Raw genomic sequence first — 21,159 nt, forward strand, 5'->3', positions numbered from 1 at the left:
TCAAAACAAAACCCAAAAACCCCACCGTGGATTATTAAGCCAAACGAGCTGTGAAAGCTTCTTGAACAGCTTGCCTTGGCACAATGAAATTAATGTGATTATAGTCCAGCAAAGGAGGGGGGGATGACACCCCTCCAAACCATCAGGACGTGGGAAAGGAAACACAAAAACCTATTATTATTCATACGTACTCTAGAGTTTCTGATTTGCTCCCACTGAGTTCAGTGATACGGTATCAGTTACCCCAATGCCTGTAGCGACGGGTTTGTGTTTCATGTAATGAAGTGGAACGGCGATGCGGATGCTCAGTAGCTCAGTGTTGCTGGATGCATGGCTTCCAGGTAGATGGAGACTTGGGCTGACTGGCTTAGGAGGCGATTCTTTGTGGTCAGCCAAAAATCAGCTCTTGCTGGTGAGTCTAGAAGTATGTGTGTGTGTGCGCTTAGTCAGTCACCTGTGTACCTGTATGATTGTACCACTGATTAGACTCAAAAGGCTTGGCAAATCTTACTTGTGTGGGAAGCTTGAGTGCAAAAACTTGCCTAATTTACTTTATTTAAATCAATATAATCCGGCTTAAGGCCTTTTGGAAAGCACATCTAAGTGAACGGTGTTTTAAGTTAACACAGTGTCTTTCGTGTTCACAATAAAAGCTAGTTTCATTTGAAAAGGATGTGCTTATGGTTACCTTATACAAACTTTTTGCCATATTAAACATGGAAGGACTCAATTCTCCTGCATGCACACATCGTCTTTGAGAAATTTGTACTTAGAAGATTTAATATCTTCAAGTTTGCTTTATGATCAGCAATTCTTTGAACTCCCAAACAAGAAAGTGTGGATAACTTCAAATATCTATTTGAAGTCTGATTCTAAGGAATGCTTATGTTGGTTTTGACCTTACAATGTGAAGTTTGATCTCTGTCTCAAAACTGCAGTATTCTAGCGGAAGTGTAAATACAGTCTGAACTTTTTTTAGATACCTTTAAAATGTGTTCTGTCTCTTAAAGACAGGGACTTTATTCCAGAGATCCTGGGTATTCAAACCATGGAAATGCATTTCTGTTCACAAGGGCCCTGATTCAGCAGCTGATCTCTGATGAGCAAAGCTCACTTGCATGTGTGTTCGTTCAGAAGACACCGATCTGTGGTGGTTTAGACTTGAATATAACATTTTTGGTGATTGTGAAGTTTTATAGAATAGAGAAGGGCTAAGGGTGGAAGCTGACTGAGATGATTTAGAGTTTTATATAAGCACATAAAGCTGCAAGTTGTCTTGTTGTGTTTGGTTTTGAAAAGCTCTTATTAACTACTTTGACATCTCGCTTTTATTCTCGAACATCTGCTTTAGATTGTTTGCCATAAAAGTGTAAGAATTAATTTTGCCCTCGTTTTTGTTACTGCTACCAGAAACCAAACTATTTTTATTACTTCTTGTATAGGGATTTGGACCCTGAACTATATTCAGAGTTGAGGAGAAAATGAGTTTGTAGTTTATTTTTTTTTTTCTCCCTCAAGCTCCCCCCAAGCTTACAGGTAAAGTTAATTAAATTATAGTATTTAAGTGCACAAAGATGTTGGGCATGGCTTGTTAAACTATATAGTAAGCTCTACTTTGCTTTATTTGGCCGAATATTATGAGTTTTAAGGGAATTCAAATGATCAGCTCATTTTGGTTTGTTTCTCAGAGCAGCAGCTGCCCCGAGCCGGGGTAAGACATTTGCATCATCTGTGGAGAGCTTAGTACGTATTTTACTGTATGGAAATAATATATGAAAGTCAAAGAAATGAAAACCTTGCTATATGTTTAATCCTTTGATTAACACATGTTCTTAATACTTGTTCTTGGGGCTTCCTTTTTCTTGGATTACAGCTTGTTTGTGGTGTTTCCCAAGAAGCAGAAAGTAGCTATGGCATGCGATGTCAGTATAAGCCCTGATCTTCAGCACACCGCATTTGAGTGATTTCTTTCCTTGTGTTGTGTATTACTAAACTTCAGGGCATTCTGCTGATGTGGGTTTATCCACTACTTATGTCAGAGCATATAGTAATCTTCCTTTCTACAATGGAAGTGGTGTTTTTAAGGCAAAACTGTCTTTTTTAAGCCTATAGCAGGAAATACTTGGGCAGCCTCTCTAACTTGCTCGAAATCTGATGTTTGTGCTGCAGTTGCTTTCACAGCAGTCTCCTCTTTCAGAATCTGTGGCGACATTTGCTTTTTTTTTTATTTGAATACAAGTATTTTAGCAAAAGGGTTCACAAAGGAGCCAGTGAACAAGATAAAACAGATGAAGCATCTCTTTATTTTATAAATGGAGAAATAGCATTTTTCTAGGACTAAGTAAAATTACCATGTGATTGTATCACTGTTTTGCTGCCAGCTTTTGTTTCTCCGAGTGAGATTGTAGATTTTTTTCATGGCAGGAACCATTCCTTTTTCCTTGTTCTAAGGATGCCATAGTTGTTTCTGGTTATTGTGCTTCAAGGAGCTACAAAGCCGTAGCCACTGAAAGCAGAGTAATGCGGTAGGCTGTGGTAGTTCTTGGGTACTTGGAGGGACTCTTTCTGCAATGCTCTTGGGATCAGACAGGGCTTACAAATAGTGTTTCTGATCTTGTGAAGTTCTGTGAATCCTGTCCAAAGTGCTGCAAAAATTCAGGTGCCGTTGGAAGTATATGCTACTTTGAAAGCTGTCGTGTCTGTGGTTCAGATTTAAGCATCATTTTGATATAGGCACTTAAAACATAGATGGAAACTTGCACGGAAAGAAGCTAAACCTCTCTGGAAGGACAAAAGAGTATGTTTTGTGCAGATTAAAAATACAGTTGCTTCTGCCCCAGGGAGTTTTTGTTTACTTTGACAAAATTAATGTGTGTTTTCAAAAGAGTGCCGTGAACTGTGTTACGTTTGCAGTGTGTCTCTTCCTGTCCCCAGAATAAACGGCTAATGTCTACGTGCATGCTCTGCATCCAAATGAGGAAAAAAGCCTAGAAATAAACTACTTTCCACTTTATGTTAAAAGCAGTAATTTCTAAATACATTGCTAACAGGTTTCAGTTTTCATTTAAAATTTGTCCACAAATGTAAATGTAGTCCACAAATATTGTGAAGGTGTATCATGTACTGCTAATGCCTGATGACGCTTTCTTCATTTTTCTACTTTAAACTTCAGTTTTTCTAAATTCCTCCTTTTTATCTTTTTGCCTGTTTCTAATAATTCACTCTGATGTTCTTTCTTCCTGTTTTTCCTATTCTGTTCATACTCTTCCTTTCATCTGCCTTTATTGTCCTTTTCTTCATATTTTATTCCTTTTTTTGTCCCTGTTGCTATGAAAACTTCCCTGCTTTCTTTTGCCAGAAAGTTATCAACCTTTAAATCCCTCCTTAAAACATAGCTATTCAAGGAATCTCACTTTATTTCTTTTCTTTATCAGACAGACATAAGCCATGCTGAATGTGGTGTTCTGCATCTTGATCAACATTTATCTGGGTCTAGGCTATAGGCTCAGTAAAACAGGGAATATGTCTCTGATTTTCACACACACACAGAGTTTTTCATCTTCCACTGACTGAGGTCAGCTTTCTGTTCAGTTTTGTTATTTTAAGCAGTCTTTCTTTTTAAATCATCCATCAGACTCTACATTACTTAAAAAAAAAAAACTGTATAGCTGTGGCTATTTGGATGGTGGGGAGCTGCTTCAGAGGATCCCAGGAAAGAGCAGATAGTGGAGTACAGCAATATATGGTTGTTTATCAGCTTCTGTTCTACTAATAAAGCAGCTAATTTTTGCAGGTTCCACTGTTCTCCAGGAAATCCTAAATAATTTTCTTGCATAATGGAGGGATCATATTAGCTTTACTGCAACAAAATAGGAACACCAGTAGATTCAGCTGTACCAAGACTCAAACAATTGTCACTGGTCGGTGAGTGGCAGAATCATAGAATCATTTAGATTGGAAAGGACCTTTAAGATCATCAAGTCCAACCATTAACCTAGCACTGCCAAGTCCACCACTAAACCATGTCCCTAAGCACCACATCTACACGTCTTTTAAATACCCCCAGGGATGGTGACTCAACCACTTCCCTGGGCAGCCTGTTCCAATGCTTGACAACCCTTTCAATGAAGAAATTTTTCCTAATATCCAATCTAAACCTCCCCTGGCACAACGTGAGGCCGTTTCCTCTTGTCCTTGGGAGCTTGTTACCTGGGAGAAGAGACGGACCCCCACCTCGCTACAACCTCCTTTCAGGCAGTTGTAGAGAGCGATGAGGTCTCCCCTCAGCCTCCTCTTCTCCAGGCTAAACAACCCCAGTTCCCTCAGCCGCTCCTCACAAGACTTGTGCTCCAGGCCCTTCACCAGCTTCGTTGCCCTTCTCTGGACACGCTCCAGCACCTCCATGTCCTTCTTGTAGTGAGGGGCCCAAAACTGAACACAGCATTCGAGGTGCCGCCTCACCAGTGACGAGTACAGGGGGACAGTCACTTCCCTAGTGCCGCTGGCCACACCATTTCTGATACAAGCCAGGATGCCGTTGGCCTTCCTGGCTACTTGGGCACACTGCCGGCTCATATTTAGCTGTTGCTGTGCTCTGACCTCCACTAGTGTGTCTGTCCCTCTCTTAACGTTATGTCATGATACACAAAGTGGCATTCGTCAAATTGATTTCTACTTCACATCCCTTGAAAAATTAGGCTCTTAATGTGGGTATTTAAAACAATATTATATTAAAGCCTTTAATCCTATGATTAGACTGGCTACTGCAGAGGTTGTGCTTTGTGGATAGCCAAATCAAAATGATCAAGGCTCCAGAAGTCTGATGATAGAGACGCAACAAAAGTTTGCTTAATTCTGCTTAATGCTATATTACTGACATAGCACATTGGGAACTGGCGTAACAAACTGAACAGAACATTGATTTTGAGTCACCAGTAGTGAAAGTTTATCACTGAAAAATGGGAAGAACCTGCGGTTGTACACTGAGAAGGGCCACGTTGAGCCCCGTGAAAGCCACAGTAGGAAGAAGAATGCGTGAGCTGATAGTGAGGTTTGCAAATGCAGTTGGTTCTCCCAGGGTGTCCGAATACCACACAGCAGCCAGTTCATGGCATGACTCTTCAATCTAGCTGTAAGTGGCCAAACAGATATTGCGTCCTGGGAACCAGAGCAAAAGGTGCAGAAGCAGTTGAACTTCTGCGTACAGTACGGTGCATTGCACAAAAGCAAGTAAGTGCTTAGGAGCTGAGACCCAGTTGGGAGCAAGATTGAGAAACAAGTGCTGAAAACCAAGAGGGTGACCTGTGGGCTTATTAGTTACATGAAAATGCTGTTATGTTTTAATTCTTTGTTGCAAAAACAATGCTGTCTTGTGTACCGGGCTGTCCTTTGAACAGTGCCGGAGATTTTGAGGAAAGCTTGGCAGTTCCTGCCAGAACTCTGGAGTCTCCATTGAAAACAAGCAAGTGACTCGTTGCAGCAAACATCCAGACTATCCCCTGAATCCTAACTGAGCTTCAGCAGCCAGCGCTAGAGAGGACAGTACCAAACAGGCACCGCGATCCATTGATGTGAAGAAAGGGCACCAGGCGTTTCTGTGAAAAGAGTAGTCGCTAATTCCTGGTACTGGCGCTGACCCAGAAGAATTGTATTTCGGCACGTTAGATGGACATGGGCTTTCTTTTGAGAGATTAGAGAAATGGGGCTTTTTGGCAGGAGCTTAAAAATATGTCTGGTTAGGTAATTACTTATGTCAGAAAGTTGTAAAGGAAAACTTTGGAGGCAAGCAGAACTGATAGGGTGATTTAGCCCATGTCGCTCCGTGGTTAATTTCCCAGGTACCTGTTTGTGTGTAACAAATCACATATATGTGACTGTGTTAATAGCTGCTTTGGTGCTGTTGATCTCTTGCTGTATTTCTGCCATTCCTAAAGAAAGCACATCTTTTAAATCTGTTTTGGCATTCAAAAATCAAATTAAGTTACTGTAGAGGGGAAAAAAAAAGTCTAAACTTGGTCAGATTGTTACTAGGCATTTGAAATCTTCTACCCCGGGGGTGTGTGTGTCAATCCTCTGTCTTTTGTCCTGCCACGTGTGATCAGATTCTGTTTTTGAGATCAACAGGAAAACTTACATTGATTTTGTTGGTTTCTGTCACATCATTTGTTCTCTTTCTGTTTCGGTACTGTGATACCCCCATAGCACTTTTCATAATAGAGTAAAAAAATTAGATTTGTTGTTGATTTTCAAGAACAGAAGAAAGAGCAGTTGATTTCAGGTATTTAAGTCTTTGGAAAAGCCTCACTGGCATAGGAATTTTAGGCTAAAGAATGGAATTATGCATTTTAGTTTGACATTCTTTGTGTTTATTTAAAAAAGCTGTGGAAGACAGGGAGGGTAAAGGTTAAAATAATATTAACTGAGCCCTCCAAATCTATCAGTTTCGTTCTCCTTTTCCTGAGTATTACTGTAGTCAAAGTAAGTAATTAATCAGAATCAGAAAGCCATATTAGCATTGCTGACATGGATTTGTCAATAGTGAATTGGGAGAATGAAAACTGGGGGCGGGGGGGAAAACCAAACACCAAAACACCCAGCTTCTGGCTCAGATCACATTGCCTAAGATATTTGCATTAATATTGTTCTGTAAGAATTTCTGTTAACATGAAATCTTTCCAAAACCTGAATTCTGTTGTGAGCTTAACAGTAAAATCATTTCCCAAGACTGCTTATACTGAAGAATTCAAGGAACTTATAGTTTTGTTTTAACATTCACTTGAAAGCATTTGGATAATTACACATTCAGATGATGGTGTATCAAAAAGGGTCTTTGTTAACCTTTCTGTCGTGCTGCATACAATCGAAGCGATGCTCAGGACGTGGTTTAGCAGCGTCATGCCCTGGCATCCCACAGTGCTCGGTTTATTTTCAACTAGCCGTGAGTTCCTTACGCCAGGCTGGCTGCACTGGGGAGGGCGACCCGATGGTGAAAAGAATTAAATAAAAATAACATTGCTGCAAACTGACTTAATGAAACTTAGCACATAAATATTACTATTTCTGTTATCTGACGTGTGCTGTGTTCTGGTAGTGTGGTGATAAGTAAGTTCCTAAGCAGAGAGAAATTAAAAAAGCAAATAGATTGGCTACATCATCTAGTCCAGCTGCTTCTAGTACAGAAACATGCTTTGTCTGGACAAGTTTTAATGACCCCAATCTCTGGCTTCTGTCTCTTGCCTGGGGATGTTTTTGTGGCATAGCTGTTGCTCCTCTTTCCCCTACTAGTGCATTTTTGGTGTCAGTCTCCTTTCTCCTCCTCCTTTGCACTTGAGAGATTTCTGAGAAGACTGTCAGTTGTTATTTCTTTTTGCTGCCGAGGGAAGGAGGTGAAGGAAGGCAATGTCATTTTGGAGACAGGGAAATGGAGGGATGACAAGGTGGGAAGTGTGAACGCTGCACCTTGAGCTGGTATTTCTGGACTCTGTGTGCTAAAATAACCTCTTTCTGCTAGCAGGCAAATACTGATATACCTGGCATTTGCCAAGAGTCCCTCCCCAAACCCCTATGTGCACTGATAAACTATAATTTTGATGCTCTTATAGCTGTGACCTGTCTTAAAAGGACATTGTTTTCTGTTTAAAATAAGCTCCTTGTCACTGCAAGGGCAGCTCTTCTCTGTATATAATCCATGGCCTTTTTTTTTTTTTCTTAATGTCATGTTGTATCACAGTGTGAAACAAAAATTGGCTGCTGCTTTTGTTTCTTATTATTTGAACTGTGAGATGTCTCAAACAGTGTATCTAGGACAGTGAAAAGTAAATCAGCCAGTCAGTTTTATTTGTAATGCAACAACATTATTTAAAGCCCCTTCCTAATTTAATCCTGTATTTCTCGCATCTAAAACTATAGAGTACATGAATGGAAAGTCAGTTGCTCACAAACCCATTGCTGTGCAGTCTTTTACATAAACAAAGTCATAGGGATAAGCAAATGCCTTCCTTCTAATTAGCAGTGTGTTTTGTGGTTCCATACATTCCAAAACATAATAGACAGCTACGGTGCCTAAAATAATCCCAGAGAAAACACTCATATGCCATGAAGATAGGGGTGGGAGGGAGAGGAGGCAGGAAAATCTGTTGTCTGTGTTCTTGGAAGCCTTTTCTATCTCCATTTGGATACTGTCAGCTTCTTTTACACAAACATTACAGCATCCAATGGGAATTAGAAATACTTACCCATGACCACAACGTCAGATCTTGGGTTTGTCAGGAGAAAGCAAAGCAAAAGCAGGATCTTGGACCCGCTGCTTTCATTTTGGCTTTAGCATGCTGATAAATGTCTCCTAATGCTTGAAAGAGGTAAGGCTGGCTGTCTAGGTGGAATACAGGAAATTTAAAAATCTTACCTCATAGGTGTGAAATGTTTTTTGGATCTGTAAAAGTGCTGTGTAAGTCCTAAGTAACAGTTGCTGTCTCTTGTGATATCTGAAGTTACACAACAGCTTCCCTTTTATACCAGTCTTTTATGAAATGGCTAGGGGCCACTCAGGACAGAGAGACACAACTGAGATACTACTGGTCAAATGGCTTTTAATTGAGGTAATATTTGTCAAATTGAGCCTTTTAACTTCAACAAGATTTTTTGAAATGCAACTTATCCCAATATCGCAACATCAGTGGAAATAGGAAAGGCAATGCTTTTCACTGTTAAGTTTTCCTAGGTTTCCGTCCCAGCCTTTTTGCACGGATCTGTGCCATACCCAGTGTTGCGATCATGCTGTAATCTGCGCAGGGCTAAACGAGTTGGAAGCCCGTGAGCTCAGGATCCTGCGTGGCCGCGCTGCTGTACTTGCATTGCAAGGAGTCGGCAGTGTAGATAGAGCCTGTTCATATCCAAAACATCTAAAGAGCTGCTGTGGTTGCAGGGCTTCACCAGGCTTCAGCTGCTTTCAGGTGGGAATGTATGGTGTAACTCTTATGATTCCATCTAACCCTTTCCCAAATCAAGGCAGACTAAAATCCAGTTTATAGGAAAAAGCCTTTACCTAAAGGCCAGACAGCTATAGGGCAGGAACAACAGCCGGTCGTGGTTTTTTTTCCCATTGCTGAGTGGAATGTAATCCATGTTGCCAAAGCCCATCAGCTAAAGTTGTGATTTTGGGAAACGAAAACAAATGAGCTGTGTCATACAGCTGCACAGTCTCCTTGAGGTGCAGATCTGCTGGCTGGACACAAACCAATGCAGTCGTTTTGCCATGCAAAAGTACGTACTGGTTCCTAACACTTGCACCTTGGCCCAGTATATAGGTGAGAAAGATGTAGGAGAGAGCCAGTGCTTTGAAACTGATCTTGATGAACTAGAAATGAGCTGCCAATATTTAATGGTGAAAATAATTAACTATTGGAACAACTTACCTAGGGGCTGTGCCTGGACCTTTATGATCTGAAATCTTTGTCTAGATTGGACGCCTTTCAAAAGAAGGTGCATTGGCTGAACTGCCAGTCCTTGGGCTTCGTACAGGAACACAAAATGTCCTGGCCTGTGCTGGACATGAGGTCAGACCGGCTCAAGCATGGACAGTTTCTATATGCTTCTCCTCTTCCGATATTCTACTTCTGCTCTCTGGCCACCGCAGTGTGTTGTTTTTGCAATACCACACCTCACAGAAAGGTCCTGGCATGGCTTGGTGGCTTCCCCATGACACGTTCACCAGTGCCCACCATACAGCTGGTGTGCTGAACAGTCAGCCACCCCACGGTTCACAGGCAGCTCCCTTGCGGTTATCGATTGACCATCTGAGAGTAAATGACCATCATGATCCCTTCTGACCCCTGGCACCTGGGGAACCCCACAGAGAGAGGAAGACAAGCGAAACATTTTCATCCTATCCTCCCAGGAGTCCCCAGACAGAGATGGGCATCTATAGCAGCATAAATAGTGGTGGGGAAAGAGGCTTGTGATGAGCCCGGTCAGTTTGTTGGGAGCCTTCCTTGTGTCTCTTGGCCAATGTTGGCAGAAAGTCACTCTCATTAAAAAAGTGTTAGGAATGCACCAGTGGCAACTCTGCTAACAGCGAGCAGCTGTTCTGGTGATGCCCTCCAGAGATGTAGCTCCTGCAATCTGAGCTGCCCCTTTTTTCCACACACAAGTAATTTCCCAAAATATTTATCATGGTTTTGATGTTTGCCTGAAACTGAATTTTCTTTTCTATGGCTGGAATAAAATTGCTTTGGATTTGGAAAGACTGGTACTTTTCACTGAGTGTATGCATGTAAAATGTCGACATGTCTTTCCCTTTGGTTTGGTTAGAGACAAAGACATTGTTAAAAATTCAAATCTGAAAGTCTTACTTAAACATTAATCTCTTACAACGGGTGTAACATACCCATATGAATGTAGTTACAAAGTATAATATTTTCATGAACTTGAATAGATTGTAAATTGACAACTTCTAGCAATATAAAAAAGACCTTTCATTTGTATCTTAAGATATCATGAAGTGGGATTAAAGCGGAATTTTTAACCTTTCTTTTCCTACTTTTTTTTTTTTAAGTGTGTGGTTGCCTGGTTTTAATGTTGCAGCAATAGTTTGCGGCACAGAAATAACAGTATGCTAACTGTGAAAGTTAGAGCGACTCATGGCTAACCTGAGAACTTTCTTCACCACGTTTTGCCTTCAAGACACTGTCACCGTAACAGTGTTGGCAGCAGCACTGCCAGGCTCCCGGGCAGTGCAGAAAAAGACCTGAACTGTCTGTTCTCATCACACACACAGAGCTGTTTCAGTCAAAAACTTGAGCTGCTGATATTTCCATAGAAATCGGCCTAGATCCATGACAGTACCTCTCAAGGACTTATGTCTTCAATTTTCTTAGCCATTTTCTGCAACTCTCTAAACAAAAATATCCATGCTCCAAATTCAAAAGGTTACTGTCCACGACCACAAATTCAGTTAACAGCTTGTCCCTTCTACTGACTTTTTTTTGTCTCTTTAGTTAATTTTAACCCTGTGTCCCATGTTAGGAGCCTTTAGTTTCCAAATGAGGGAGTAGATGTGTGCATGAGTGGCCTCAGGGAAGTGAAGCTCAGTAAGTGATCACCAGCGGGAGCCAGGGTTATACACGGCATTACACCGTGGAAAGCTTCCGATCTCCTGTTGCAGACAAAATGTCTACAAAAACAATACTACTACTTTCCTAAATTCCTGCGTTTTGCAGATGTGAAGCTCAGTTTCTGCAGGGGAAGCCAGGCTGTTTTGGGGGAGCTCATAGTGCTCTGTCTTTTTGCTGCTGCTGCTAATTTTTGTGAGCACCATAGAATACAGTAGAAAATTGAAACTGTGTGAAAGATCAACAAATCAGTGTAGAATGTCACGCAGCAACATCTGTTAACTTTGGCTCTATCTCACATCCTCCTGACCCCTCCTTTCCAGCCACAAGTCTCCTATTTTGTGAGAGCTCAGAGTGATAGGGACTTGGAGGGGGGTGAAAATGTCTAGCTATTTCTCAGTGGTCTGAAGGGCTTGCAAAAGTACCATCTGGAATGAAAATTTTATGTTTGTGTGTTTCTATATTTTAGTTATGAAACAAATGGGAATTTGCTGAATGAATTAATTGTATTACGTTGTAAAAGTCTATCTTGAGAGCCATTATATATAGGAGCTTACAAAGCCTGCAGAGAGAAATGAAAGCGGCTTCCCTTTCTAATTAGGACTTTCAGGAAATCATTGATTACAGAATCAAATAGGGTTGCTCAGAGACATTTGTTTGATATTACTTCTGATAAACGAAATTTTTACCTAATAATAATTTTACTAGTGACACTGGAAGCAGCTGCACTCTCTAATGGTAAGCCTGCCTTCAATAAAACTTTCCCCTTTCCTTCCTACCTTGTCCGAACACTTATAGCTAATGAAACATTACTTCCAAACTGTAGATCCCAGTAAAAAATTTAAATCATGAAGAAACGAGTGATACAGTAGATAGTATGTTCTTAATGGGATGGTCTTTATCTGGACCAGGTTAATGGTGTAAGCTTGTTCCTGCATTGCATTTTAAAAAAGTAAAAACAAAACCTTGACCCGTTATGTAGAAATGTTTTACTGTTTTGTTTTTTTTTTTTTTTTTCTTTAAATCAGGGTCAGCATATTTCACTAGCTCCTATTCAAAAGCTAGAGGAAGCTTTGTATGAGTATCAGCCTCTGCAAGTGGAGACATATGGACCACAAGTTCCAGAGCTTGAAATGCTGGGAAGGCTGGGGTAAGTAACACAGCAAGTTTTAATTCCCATTTCACAGCATTGTAGCTGGGACTGTACCCATCTTCAGTTTGCCAGCGCATGGGGGGTTTTTTTCTTTTTCTTTTTTTTTTTTTTCTTTTTTAAAAGGATCTTAGCGAAATATTAGACTTCCTGCCCAACCAACATTTTGTTTGGGTGGATAAGCTGAAATTTTTGGTCCTCTAGCCTTTATAGATCTATTGAGAGCTGGACTGGATTGCATTAGTGTTTTTAAGGTTGTCCTTGGCAGTCGTAGTGAAGTAGCTGTTCATTTTCAGTTGCACGGTATTAAAAAATAAATAAATAAAAATCTGGGGCTTAATTTACCCAGCTGTAAGCCAGTAAAAATATTAAAGTTGGGCTGTTTGCCATGGAAAAGGGTAGATTTACTTGTCGACTGCTGTCTACAGTCAAACTGCGTTTGTGAGAAATGAAGTACAGAGCTTAACTTTGTCAAAAATATAATACAGGGCTGGTCCAGCAGCTTGGCGGCATCGTGGTGTGCAGCCATGTTTGGAAGGGAGTTTGGGAGCCTGCTGTGCCCAGGTAATGGAGGCTGGGAAGTCCAAAAGTGACGTGCGTGCTCTCTAGAGACGTGTTTGTAGCTGAAACGCCACCTGAAAACGTGTAGCTACTGGGATAGTGAGTGTCACCCAGCTCGTCGTGGCCTAACTCTCAAGGTCACCAGCACTTACAGTGGTTGGAAAACGACGTGGTAGAATGAACGTGCAGACTGGCAAGGCAAGAAAGAGTTTAAAAAATAACAGTTTATGTTTGACTGTGCAGTATGGGAAAACTGAAGCCACAAAGTACTGAACAAAGTTGAGACACTTTAGTATGCAGTTTCAGAGACCACTGAAATCCAAACAGGAATCCCATCTAATTCACTGGCACAGGAGAAATTGTATCTCATCCAGAAAATGATAGAGGTAGATAGACTTTTTAAAGTAAATAAGCAAGCCTAATGGTGCTTCAGAAAATTCAAGGCTGTCTGGAATTGAGGTTGTCTCCATTTTTATTGTTTCTATGTCCTCCTGATGCCTATAATTTTTATTATTTGATATCAAGCTTCTGAGACCAAATATTAATTAGTAGTTTAAACTTGGGCAAAGCCAGACTCAGCCTTCACCACCTGTTTGGATGGAGCACAGCTGTGAGGGACCTCCAACGCGAGGGGAACTTTGAGGCCCTCTCAGCCCTAAGCCTCATCACAAATGAAAATGCTCGGGGAAAAAGAAAGATGACTTGTGTAGGGAGGACTCCCAGTCCCTGTCCCTTCGCATGTGCCCCCATAAGGTGAGTACTGGTGTCCAGATCTGGCAGGAACCCTGTGCTATCCGTGTCCATCGCATCTAACCGCCTGTTTCACTGGTTCGAAGGCAACCCAACACCTTGCAAAACAAAATCCTTTAAATACTGCAGTTGCATTGCAAAGTCTGTACGCGAGCGTATTTGGAGCAGGGTTAGCGAACAATGCTCACAGTCTTTTCTTGGAGACGCTTCGACGCACGCGTCATTTTACTTCTCCAAGCGTAAACAGCCAGGGCTGTTGGCTTGGCTCTGGAGGTGATGAAAGAGTTAAGAGCAGCAGGGGTGCTGGGTGGCTGTGGTAGCAAGGGGAGGTGCGTGGGTGGGTCGGTGGTGCCCACCAGAAGAGTTCTTCTGAGTCCTGAGGCTGTTTGCAATTCCAAAACAAATATATCGATGCTGTGGGTTCCCAGCCGGTACAACTCTAACCCTATTCCATGGGGTGTCTGAAATACCTTAAACCATGGAAGGCTGTTCGTTTATATATTTGTGTTTCTGTGTTTGTATGAACTCGTGCGCATTTCCTGTTGATGATGAATGCTTAACTAATGTGCCTCGGTCCCTGCATTGGGTTTTTTCAGGCAGCTGCATACAGCTGCCTGGGTGAGGCAGAAGAGCTGGGCACAATGTTATCCACTCCTCCTAAAGATTTTTAGTTTCCTCTTTGTTTGGACTCATATAAGGACAGGTTAAATCTAAATTTATTTAATTTTTTTGGTGTGTCTCCCTCTTTTCATGTTCTTGTTAATAATTTTGCAGTGTGGCTATTTATTGCTGCTAAATAGTTCCCTCAAATGTGCAGGCTGTTACCATCTGAGTTTCTGGAGCCAGAATTATTGCAAAGACAATGCCAACCTGGAGACTTTGAATTCACTTCTGGTAGCGTAATTTATTGACTTTTTTTTTTTTTTACAACATACGGTTTATTATCTTCAAAACACTCAGTAGAATGGGTTTTTTGAATGTTCACATCTTAACCTCTTACCTTCTGCAAGACTCATTTTAGGTTTCACCATGAGTATTGCTTTTCTTTCTTAGTAACTGCTGTAATGAAGGAGACAGCTGGCAAGAAGGTTTCTAGCAAAGAGCAAGAAAAAGGGTGAATCCTTAAAGGATCATTTAGAATATTTGTTAGGGATCTTTTATAATTAAAAAAAAAAATGCTTTTTAAGATGACTTGTATTATTTTCTTATTAGGCTTTACAAAAAACTTTGCCTGCAGTCCAATAAACTTGATTCTGCATCCTCCCACTGCTCTTCTGTATGGATTTTGTAAGTTTTGCAAAAAAGGAAATTTATGTTCAAACTGTTTTTAGAAATTTGTTTTCAGTTTCTCTTGGGGCTGTAAATTTTCTTTTTTCTGTGTACTGCAGAAAAGCATTAACATCCTTATAATGCATTTTTTGCTTTGTGTTGGAAGTCTGAGAATAATGAAGAAATTGTTTGTTTGTTTTTTTTTTTTCCCCCCAACACAAATGATTGGTATAATGTGTAGGGGTTTGTGTCCTTCAGGGGGCCCCCCCAATATTTTTTAATGGAGGAAAATTTTCTGGAAGTAATGACATATAGGCAATAATCCTGAATTACATAGCTTTCTGGGAGCAATATTACACTAACTTCTAGACAGTATTTAACCTTCTGGCAGGGGGAGTGAAGCTTTCTCAGAGCCAGCCTCTGATAGAGGTTCCCTTGACTACATGTCTGTGGGGTTCCTGCAAGGAAGTCTCAGTGGCTGGTAGTCCCATGAATACACACTGAACATGCCAGGTTGGTGACAGTTTGATCTGGGTGGCAAAGGTCACTTTGGATGTTCAGCCTGTGAGGCCAGCTCATGTCTGTCTCAGCTGTCAAATGGAAATGTGACTTGGAAGGAAGAAGGGGAGAAGGATGAGAGCGTCTCCCAAACCTGTGATGCTGTCCTTGGAGAAAAGTGGGGTCTTGGATCACCGTAACGTACCCGTCCTGGAGGCATGCTCTATAGCTGCCTGTCCCTCCATGATGTCTGATAGTCCTGGGTCACTACTCTACATTACTGAAGTGTTCAGTGAAGTGCATTGGGAAATTGTTGGTTTCTGGGTGGAGCTGAAGGCAACCTGCTGATGGGAGTCGTGTTTGGAGAGCCCTGTCTTATCAAAGGCCCTACTAGCACTTCTGTGGTCACCAGACATGGTTAGGTTGATGTAGTTTGAGTAGGTTGGGGAGTGTCATCTTTTGGTTCAAATCAGTCCAGATCTGTTGAACTGCCAAAGTCATTGCAAGGCTGTGTGACCTACCATGGCTTTCCGGGAGAGGAGATGTGTGGTTGAGAGGGAGAGCATGAGCGCCTGCGTGCTCAGGCACTCGCTGCCATTACTTTACTTTGAGGTTTTCTTAGAGGGGTAAAAAAAGCTTGTCTTCTTTTCCCTTTTCCCTTTTCCCTTTTCCCTTTTCCCTTTTCCCTTTTCCCTTTTCCCTTTTCCCTTTTCCCTTTTCCCTTTTCCCTTTTCCCTTTTCCCTTTTCCCTTTTCCCTTTTCCCTTTTCCCTTTTCCCTTTTCCCTTTTCCCTTTTCCCTTTTCCCTTTTCCCTTTTCCCTTTTCCCTTTTCCCTTTTCTTTTTCTAATGTTTTAGCTGAGCACACTGAATATGTGTGGTTGGAGGTCTGGATTTTTCTTACTGCAAAACAAAAGAAATTAAAAATATAACAAACTCTGATATGCCAAGTAGTGAAAGACCAAAACAGGATGGGGATGGAAATTAGTTTGTTGTTTTAAAAATGTATGTTTGTTATGTAGTTTTGATTTAAAAAACAAAACAAAACAACAAAAAAACCCCAACAAACCCTGAGGATCAAAATGATGTTTGTTTGAGGTCCTGAAAAATGTAAAGACATTCTTGGCATTAATTTTAAGTATGTACGGCTAGCAGGAATGGCCACACAACGTTCTCACACCAAGTATTTACAGCTGTGGAAGAGCCATACACAAGCTACTTAAAAACTGACTATAAATCGAAAATCTGCTTATGTGATTAACATTTTGGGTAAAGATGTGTGAACTCCATGTCTCAAAGTTTACAAACAGTCTCTTGTAATCCAAAATGGATCGTACTCTTAACACAGCGCCAGTCCTATTCTCGCTATTCTGACAAAATGGAGGTAGTTTACAAGTAAGATTAAAAATTTCTATTTGTGCTCCACTTAAAAATTCTTTGCCTTAACAGAGAACTTTTGTGCAGACCTTGTAATCAAGCAGCCTGGGCTGCTTAAAATAAAATTGTGTTTGCCTACTTAAGTTTGTCTGGAGAGATATACCCTGAATATATACATGTGTATATAAAAAATTGCGTTTGCTCCAAAAATCTTTGCTTTTCTTTAGGGAAAAATGTGACTTCCCTTTGATTTATCAACTTGTTTTCCCGTATAACCACATTGTTAGGAGCACTCCAGTTAATTAGTGGTTTGTTTAAATATGATGCAAAAATAAAGTTCAATGGTGAATGCTAATCTAATGAGGATAGGTAATACACTTTTATAATGTAAAAGTTAAATCTAAGCAAAATGTCATTTTAAGAGTTGAGGGTAAGTACCAATCAGAGCGCTGTGGAAGTCTGTAGGTACAATGAACGTGTTTTAGCCCACTGTGCTTTTTATAACGAACAACTGCATTGATTTGTTCCTTTTTTTTCCTAGTGTAGGACAGCTCAGTCATTTCAAATTTCGGATTAAGATGAGGAGGTTGGATTTCGTATCTGTTAGAGCTTTGTTAGCCTTTAATTTTTAACCTTCATTTCAAGTGGAAAATTTCTGCATATTTCTTTGTTGTACAGTGTTGTAGTGTAATTTGAAACACATGTAGAGTTCTGGCACTTAATCTAGAAATGACTCGTGTAACTTCTTTGCTGTCAATCATAGTGATTTTTTTTTTTTAAAGTGAGGCAATAGTAAGGATGCTCTCCAAACTATTCTTAAACCATAGTTGATCTGGTCTTTGGCCAGATTAGTTTTTGCTAAAACCCTGTCAGTGTCTATGTTGAGTTCAAGATGGTGAAATAACTGAGAATTGATTTTGAATGGGTGACAGGACCGCTGGGCTTTAGAAGTTGTAGCAGGTGATTTTTCACATCTGCTCTCTTTGTCATTGGGGTATGCAGATATTTCTTGAATCTTGGAAAAGGGGAAAAGCCGCAAATGAAGGGCTTATTTGATCTGCTTTGGCTCATTGATTTTGAACACTGAATTCATTCTGTTCCTTTGAATAGAATATAGTTTCCCAATAAGCTCAGTGGTCAGAGTCAAAAGATTGAGTAAGAGCAAGGAAAGCTTGTCTTGCTTTGGAGAGCATATAGAGGGCTGCACTCCTTGCAGGAATTCTCTTGGCTACGAAGGCATATGGTCTGAATTTCCCAGTGTCTCCTGTTGCAGGGCCTGATCCTCAATAGAAAGATTTCTGTTGGCTGCAATGCGTTTTGAATCAGGCACCTAATGAACGAGAATTGGCAGGTAAGAAGTAATCGTTGCTTTAAAGACACCGCTGCATTTGCATACAGCCTTTTAAAGTGAAGTATTTTTTCTTCATTTTATCACGAATAATTGAATAAAATCCTATTGGTGACAATAGAAGTACTAGGTGGGTACGCTTTTTTGGAATAGTGAATATGGCGAAGTATGCTGTCTTGAAGAGAGGATGGAACAAGGAAACAGATCTGTGTGTAAACCATCTTAATTTGGTTTGATGTAGAAACAGTCTTGTATTGCTTTAGCATACTACAGAAATCCTGCAAGTTTCGTCGTAGGATCTTGGAAGGATGCAAATTTAATATTGAGGAGGTAGATTAGCACCAATTTTTCCAGCTGAATGGAAATCGAGGAAAGGAGTGCAGCCTTTAGTAAGTCTGAAATCTTACTGTTTAAGAAATCAGCTTTCTGGCAAAAATGCCTATGAACATTTCAAACGACACCCTGTAGTATATGGTGTTTTGCATGGAGCTCTTCTGTCAAGGTCATTAGCAATTGAATATATTAAAAGTGGACTGCTTATGAAATGGAGAGTTTTGCTTCCTGCCCGCCCACCTGTGGGTATAGTGTGGGTTCTGTAACTGTAAAAGGTCTCGGGAGGGTTATAAAAGCAGAGAATATGGAAAATATATAAAGAAACAAAGAAGGAAGCCTGCATACACCATGTAGTTTCTTATATGTAAAGTTGGCTGTAGTTGTATATGTACCACTAAATTAACCTCAAAAGCTGGCCCTGACAGCAGAATGTCCATAGTAATTGTTTTTGTTGGCGTTTGGCTTCAAAATTAACTCATCGATCTAACATGAGTCTCTGTACTCAGAATACTGGTCTGGTAATGTTTTTTACTTTTTCATGCAATCATGGAAAAAATATGTTTCTGCTCGAAGCAGTTGTCAAACAAGCTTCTTTCATCGACAATCAGACACAGGGCAGCTGAGTAAGGCTGTTTAGTCTAGAATAAATACTCGAGAGATTACGAGGTCGCTGTAGGAAATGTAATTATACCATTTATTCCAGAATAGTCTTTTTGTAGTGTGGGCTTGCAGAATACTAAATCATGCATTTATTAAAATACATATAACGTGAAGAAAAAAAAAATCAGTCTTAACATAAGGAGTGCAGAATTGTCTGGCAAACCGTACTACAGGATTAACCAGTAAATGTTTACAATTTCTTCCAAAAATCAGGATGGTAATATTGGCTTTATTATTGAAAATTGGTAGGAGGTGAACCCTGAACTGTCTCTGCAGGTGTAGAGGCAACGCTGCTAAGTAGGCAGCTGAAAGTGTCAGGCGTAGCTGTCTGCTGATGGATTATAATGGGGCAGGAGGCATCCAGCAATTGTGTGGGCCAAATGCCCTATTTTCTGCACTCTTTTGTGTCTCACCAAATCAAAGCCTTGTTACTACCAGGCACACAAAAATATCTGATCGTCTGTGGTAGTTCTTATCTGTTATTGAAAGCGTTTCTCGGCTTTCATCCTTCCCTTCGTCCCCTGCATTGATATAACTATGGATGTATGGTTCTCCTGTGACTTTATATGTCCACAGACTTTACTCCTTAGTTGTCCTCCATCAGCTTAGAAAAATATATTTTTGTAGAAGTTAAGTTTTAGATCTTCTGTTGCTTCTCTGAAATTATGTGGTAAGTTTGAGGTCAGTAGTTTTTGTGCTCAATGTTTTCTTTTCCTTTACTTTTTTTTTCCCTTTTTTTGCCTCTCCTGCACTCCATTGTATTGCCCTTTTTGAGTCTTTCTCTGACTCCTCAGCCAGCTGCATAATTGCATTGGGAATTGTGTAGTTGCCACAAGAAAAACGATACGTTTTGCACGTGCAGGAGTGATCTTTCCTGCTTATCTCTCACTTCAGCAATAGAAGGACCTCAGCGTCCTCAGTTTTTGTAGTTCTTCCCGGGACAGAGACCCAAAATGCTTTCTTTAAGCCCAGTGTTAGACCACAGAGGCAGGAACACCTTAGCGATGAGGAGCAAAGTCTGTCCGATGACGGTCATGGAGGATATGGGAGCTCATTGAGGACCACTGCTGAGAGGAAGAGCTCCTCCTCTTGATCAACATCTGAGCATCGCTCATGCTTTGTACTTGGCTGCAAGGAATGGCAGAGAGATGTCATGACAGGGAGTTGCTCTGAGGCAAGCTGGGCAAACGCTATCATGGTTTTCTGGAGGGTCTGTTTGGATGGACTAATCTTTTAAATTATTTATTTAGTCTCAGATGTAGTTGAAGTAGAAAGGTGAGGAGCATTCTGTTTTGAATTTGCCCTCAAAGGCATTTCTAAAAATCCATTGTAATAAAAATGCAAGAAGGAAAAGAGGAAGAGAGCGTGGCTTCCTAGACCCTTCAACACTATTGTTTCAAGAAGGGGGAGTTATGTATAATGAAAATATTTAGACTGCGTGGGACAGCCAGCAAAATAGACCCCTAAAGAGGAAAATAAAGCCAGAAGTGATGTATCTTCTTGACTCTGACACTGACAAACATAGTTGTAAAGCAGCTTTCCAAAGGTAAATTGTTTGTTCAGGTATCAAATAGCTGAAAAGGTGAATTACAAGTTTCCTGAAATGGCAGAGGGAAGCATGGGGGAGTCTTGCTTGAAACTTTTTGCAGCTTATCAAGCTGTTGCTCGTGATTCTTGAACCCCCTTGAGTTAGCTCTGTTGCAGCTTTATTCTTGATGAGTAGTATTTCTCACAGTGATCAGGAGTCAACTATGTTTAAAGCTTCTCTGAAGAGTGCTAAGTGGTAGGAGTGAGGGATCACTTCCTGGAGGAGCATGCCGTTTGCCGAAGTCAGTAATTCCATTCATAAATTTGATCCTATGTATGTAACGGATCTCACATCTGATATGATGGATGGCAGGATTTTTAAGCATTGGGCTGATAGTCTGTGGTTTCTTGTTTTGATAATTACCCTGATATCCTCCAGATTAGATCACACTGGAGGAACTTTCTGGAAAAGTGGAACTGGAGAACTTTCTTTAGAGTTAATGGTATCTGATCACATATGTTCACTTCTTTATTTTTTCTAGTTTCCTTTAAAAAATAAAAAAAATCCAAGTCTTACACA

The 21,159-nt window shown here is 40.6% G+C and overlaps 1 protein-coding gene across 7 annotated transcripts in view; it reads left to right on the forward strand.

Moving 5' to 3' along the window:
• Positions 1-21,159, forward strand: part of MNAT1 (MNAT1 component of CDK activating kinase) — a 129,015-nt gene that overhangs the window by 76,268 nt on the left and 31,588 nt on the right. For 5 of the 7 annotated variants that reach the window (XR_012673770.1, XR_012673769.1, XR_012673772.1 and 2 more), the window contains one exon: positions 12,137-12,258. The exons of 1 other annotated variant lie outside the window; for it this stretch is intronic. Coding sequence is in view for 2 of the 6 variants with exons in the window: in XM_075150869.1 (XP_075006970.1) it covers positions 12,137-12,258 (122 nt within the window). In the remaining 4 variants the exon portion in view is untranslated. Of the gene's footprint in view, positions 1-12,136; positions 12,259-12,746; positions 13,573-21,159 lie in introns of all 7 variants that reach the window. One more of the 7 variants, XR_012673771.1, reaches the window with a different exon arrangement.

The sequence above is a fragment of the Calonectris borealis genome, chromosome 5 (genome assembly GCF_964195595.1).
Source record: "Calonectris borealis chromosome 5, bCalBor7.hap1.2, whole genome shotgun sequence".
In the NCBI taxonomy this organism is placed as follows: Eukaryota; Metazoa; Chordata; class Aves; order Procellariiformes; family Procellariidae; genus Calonectris; species Calonectris borealis.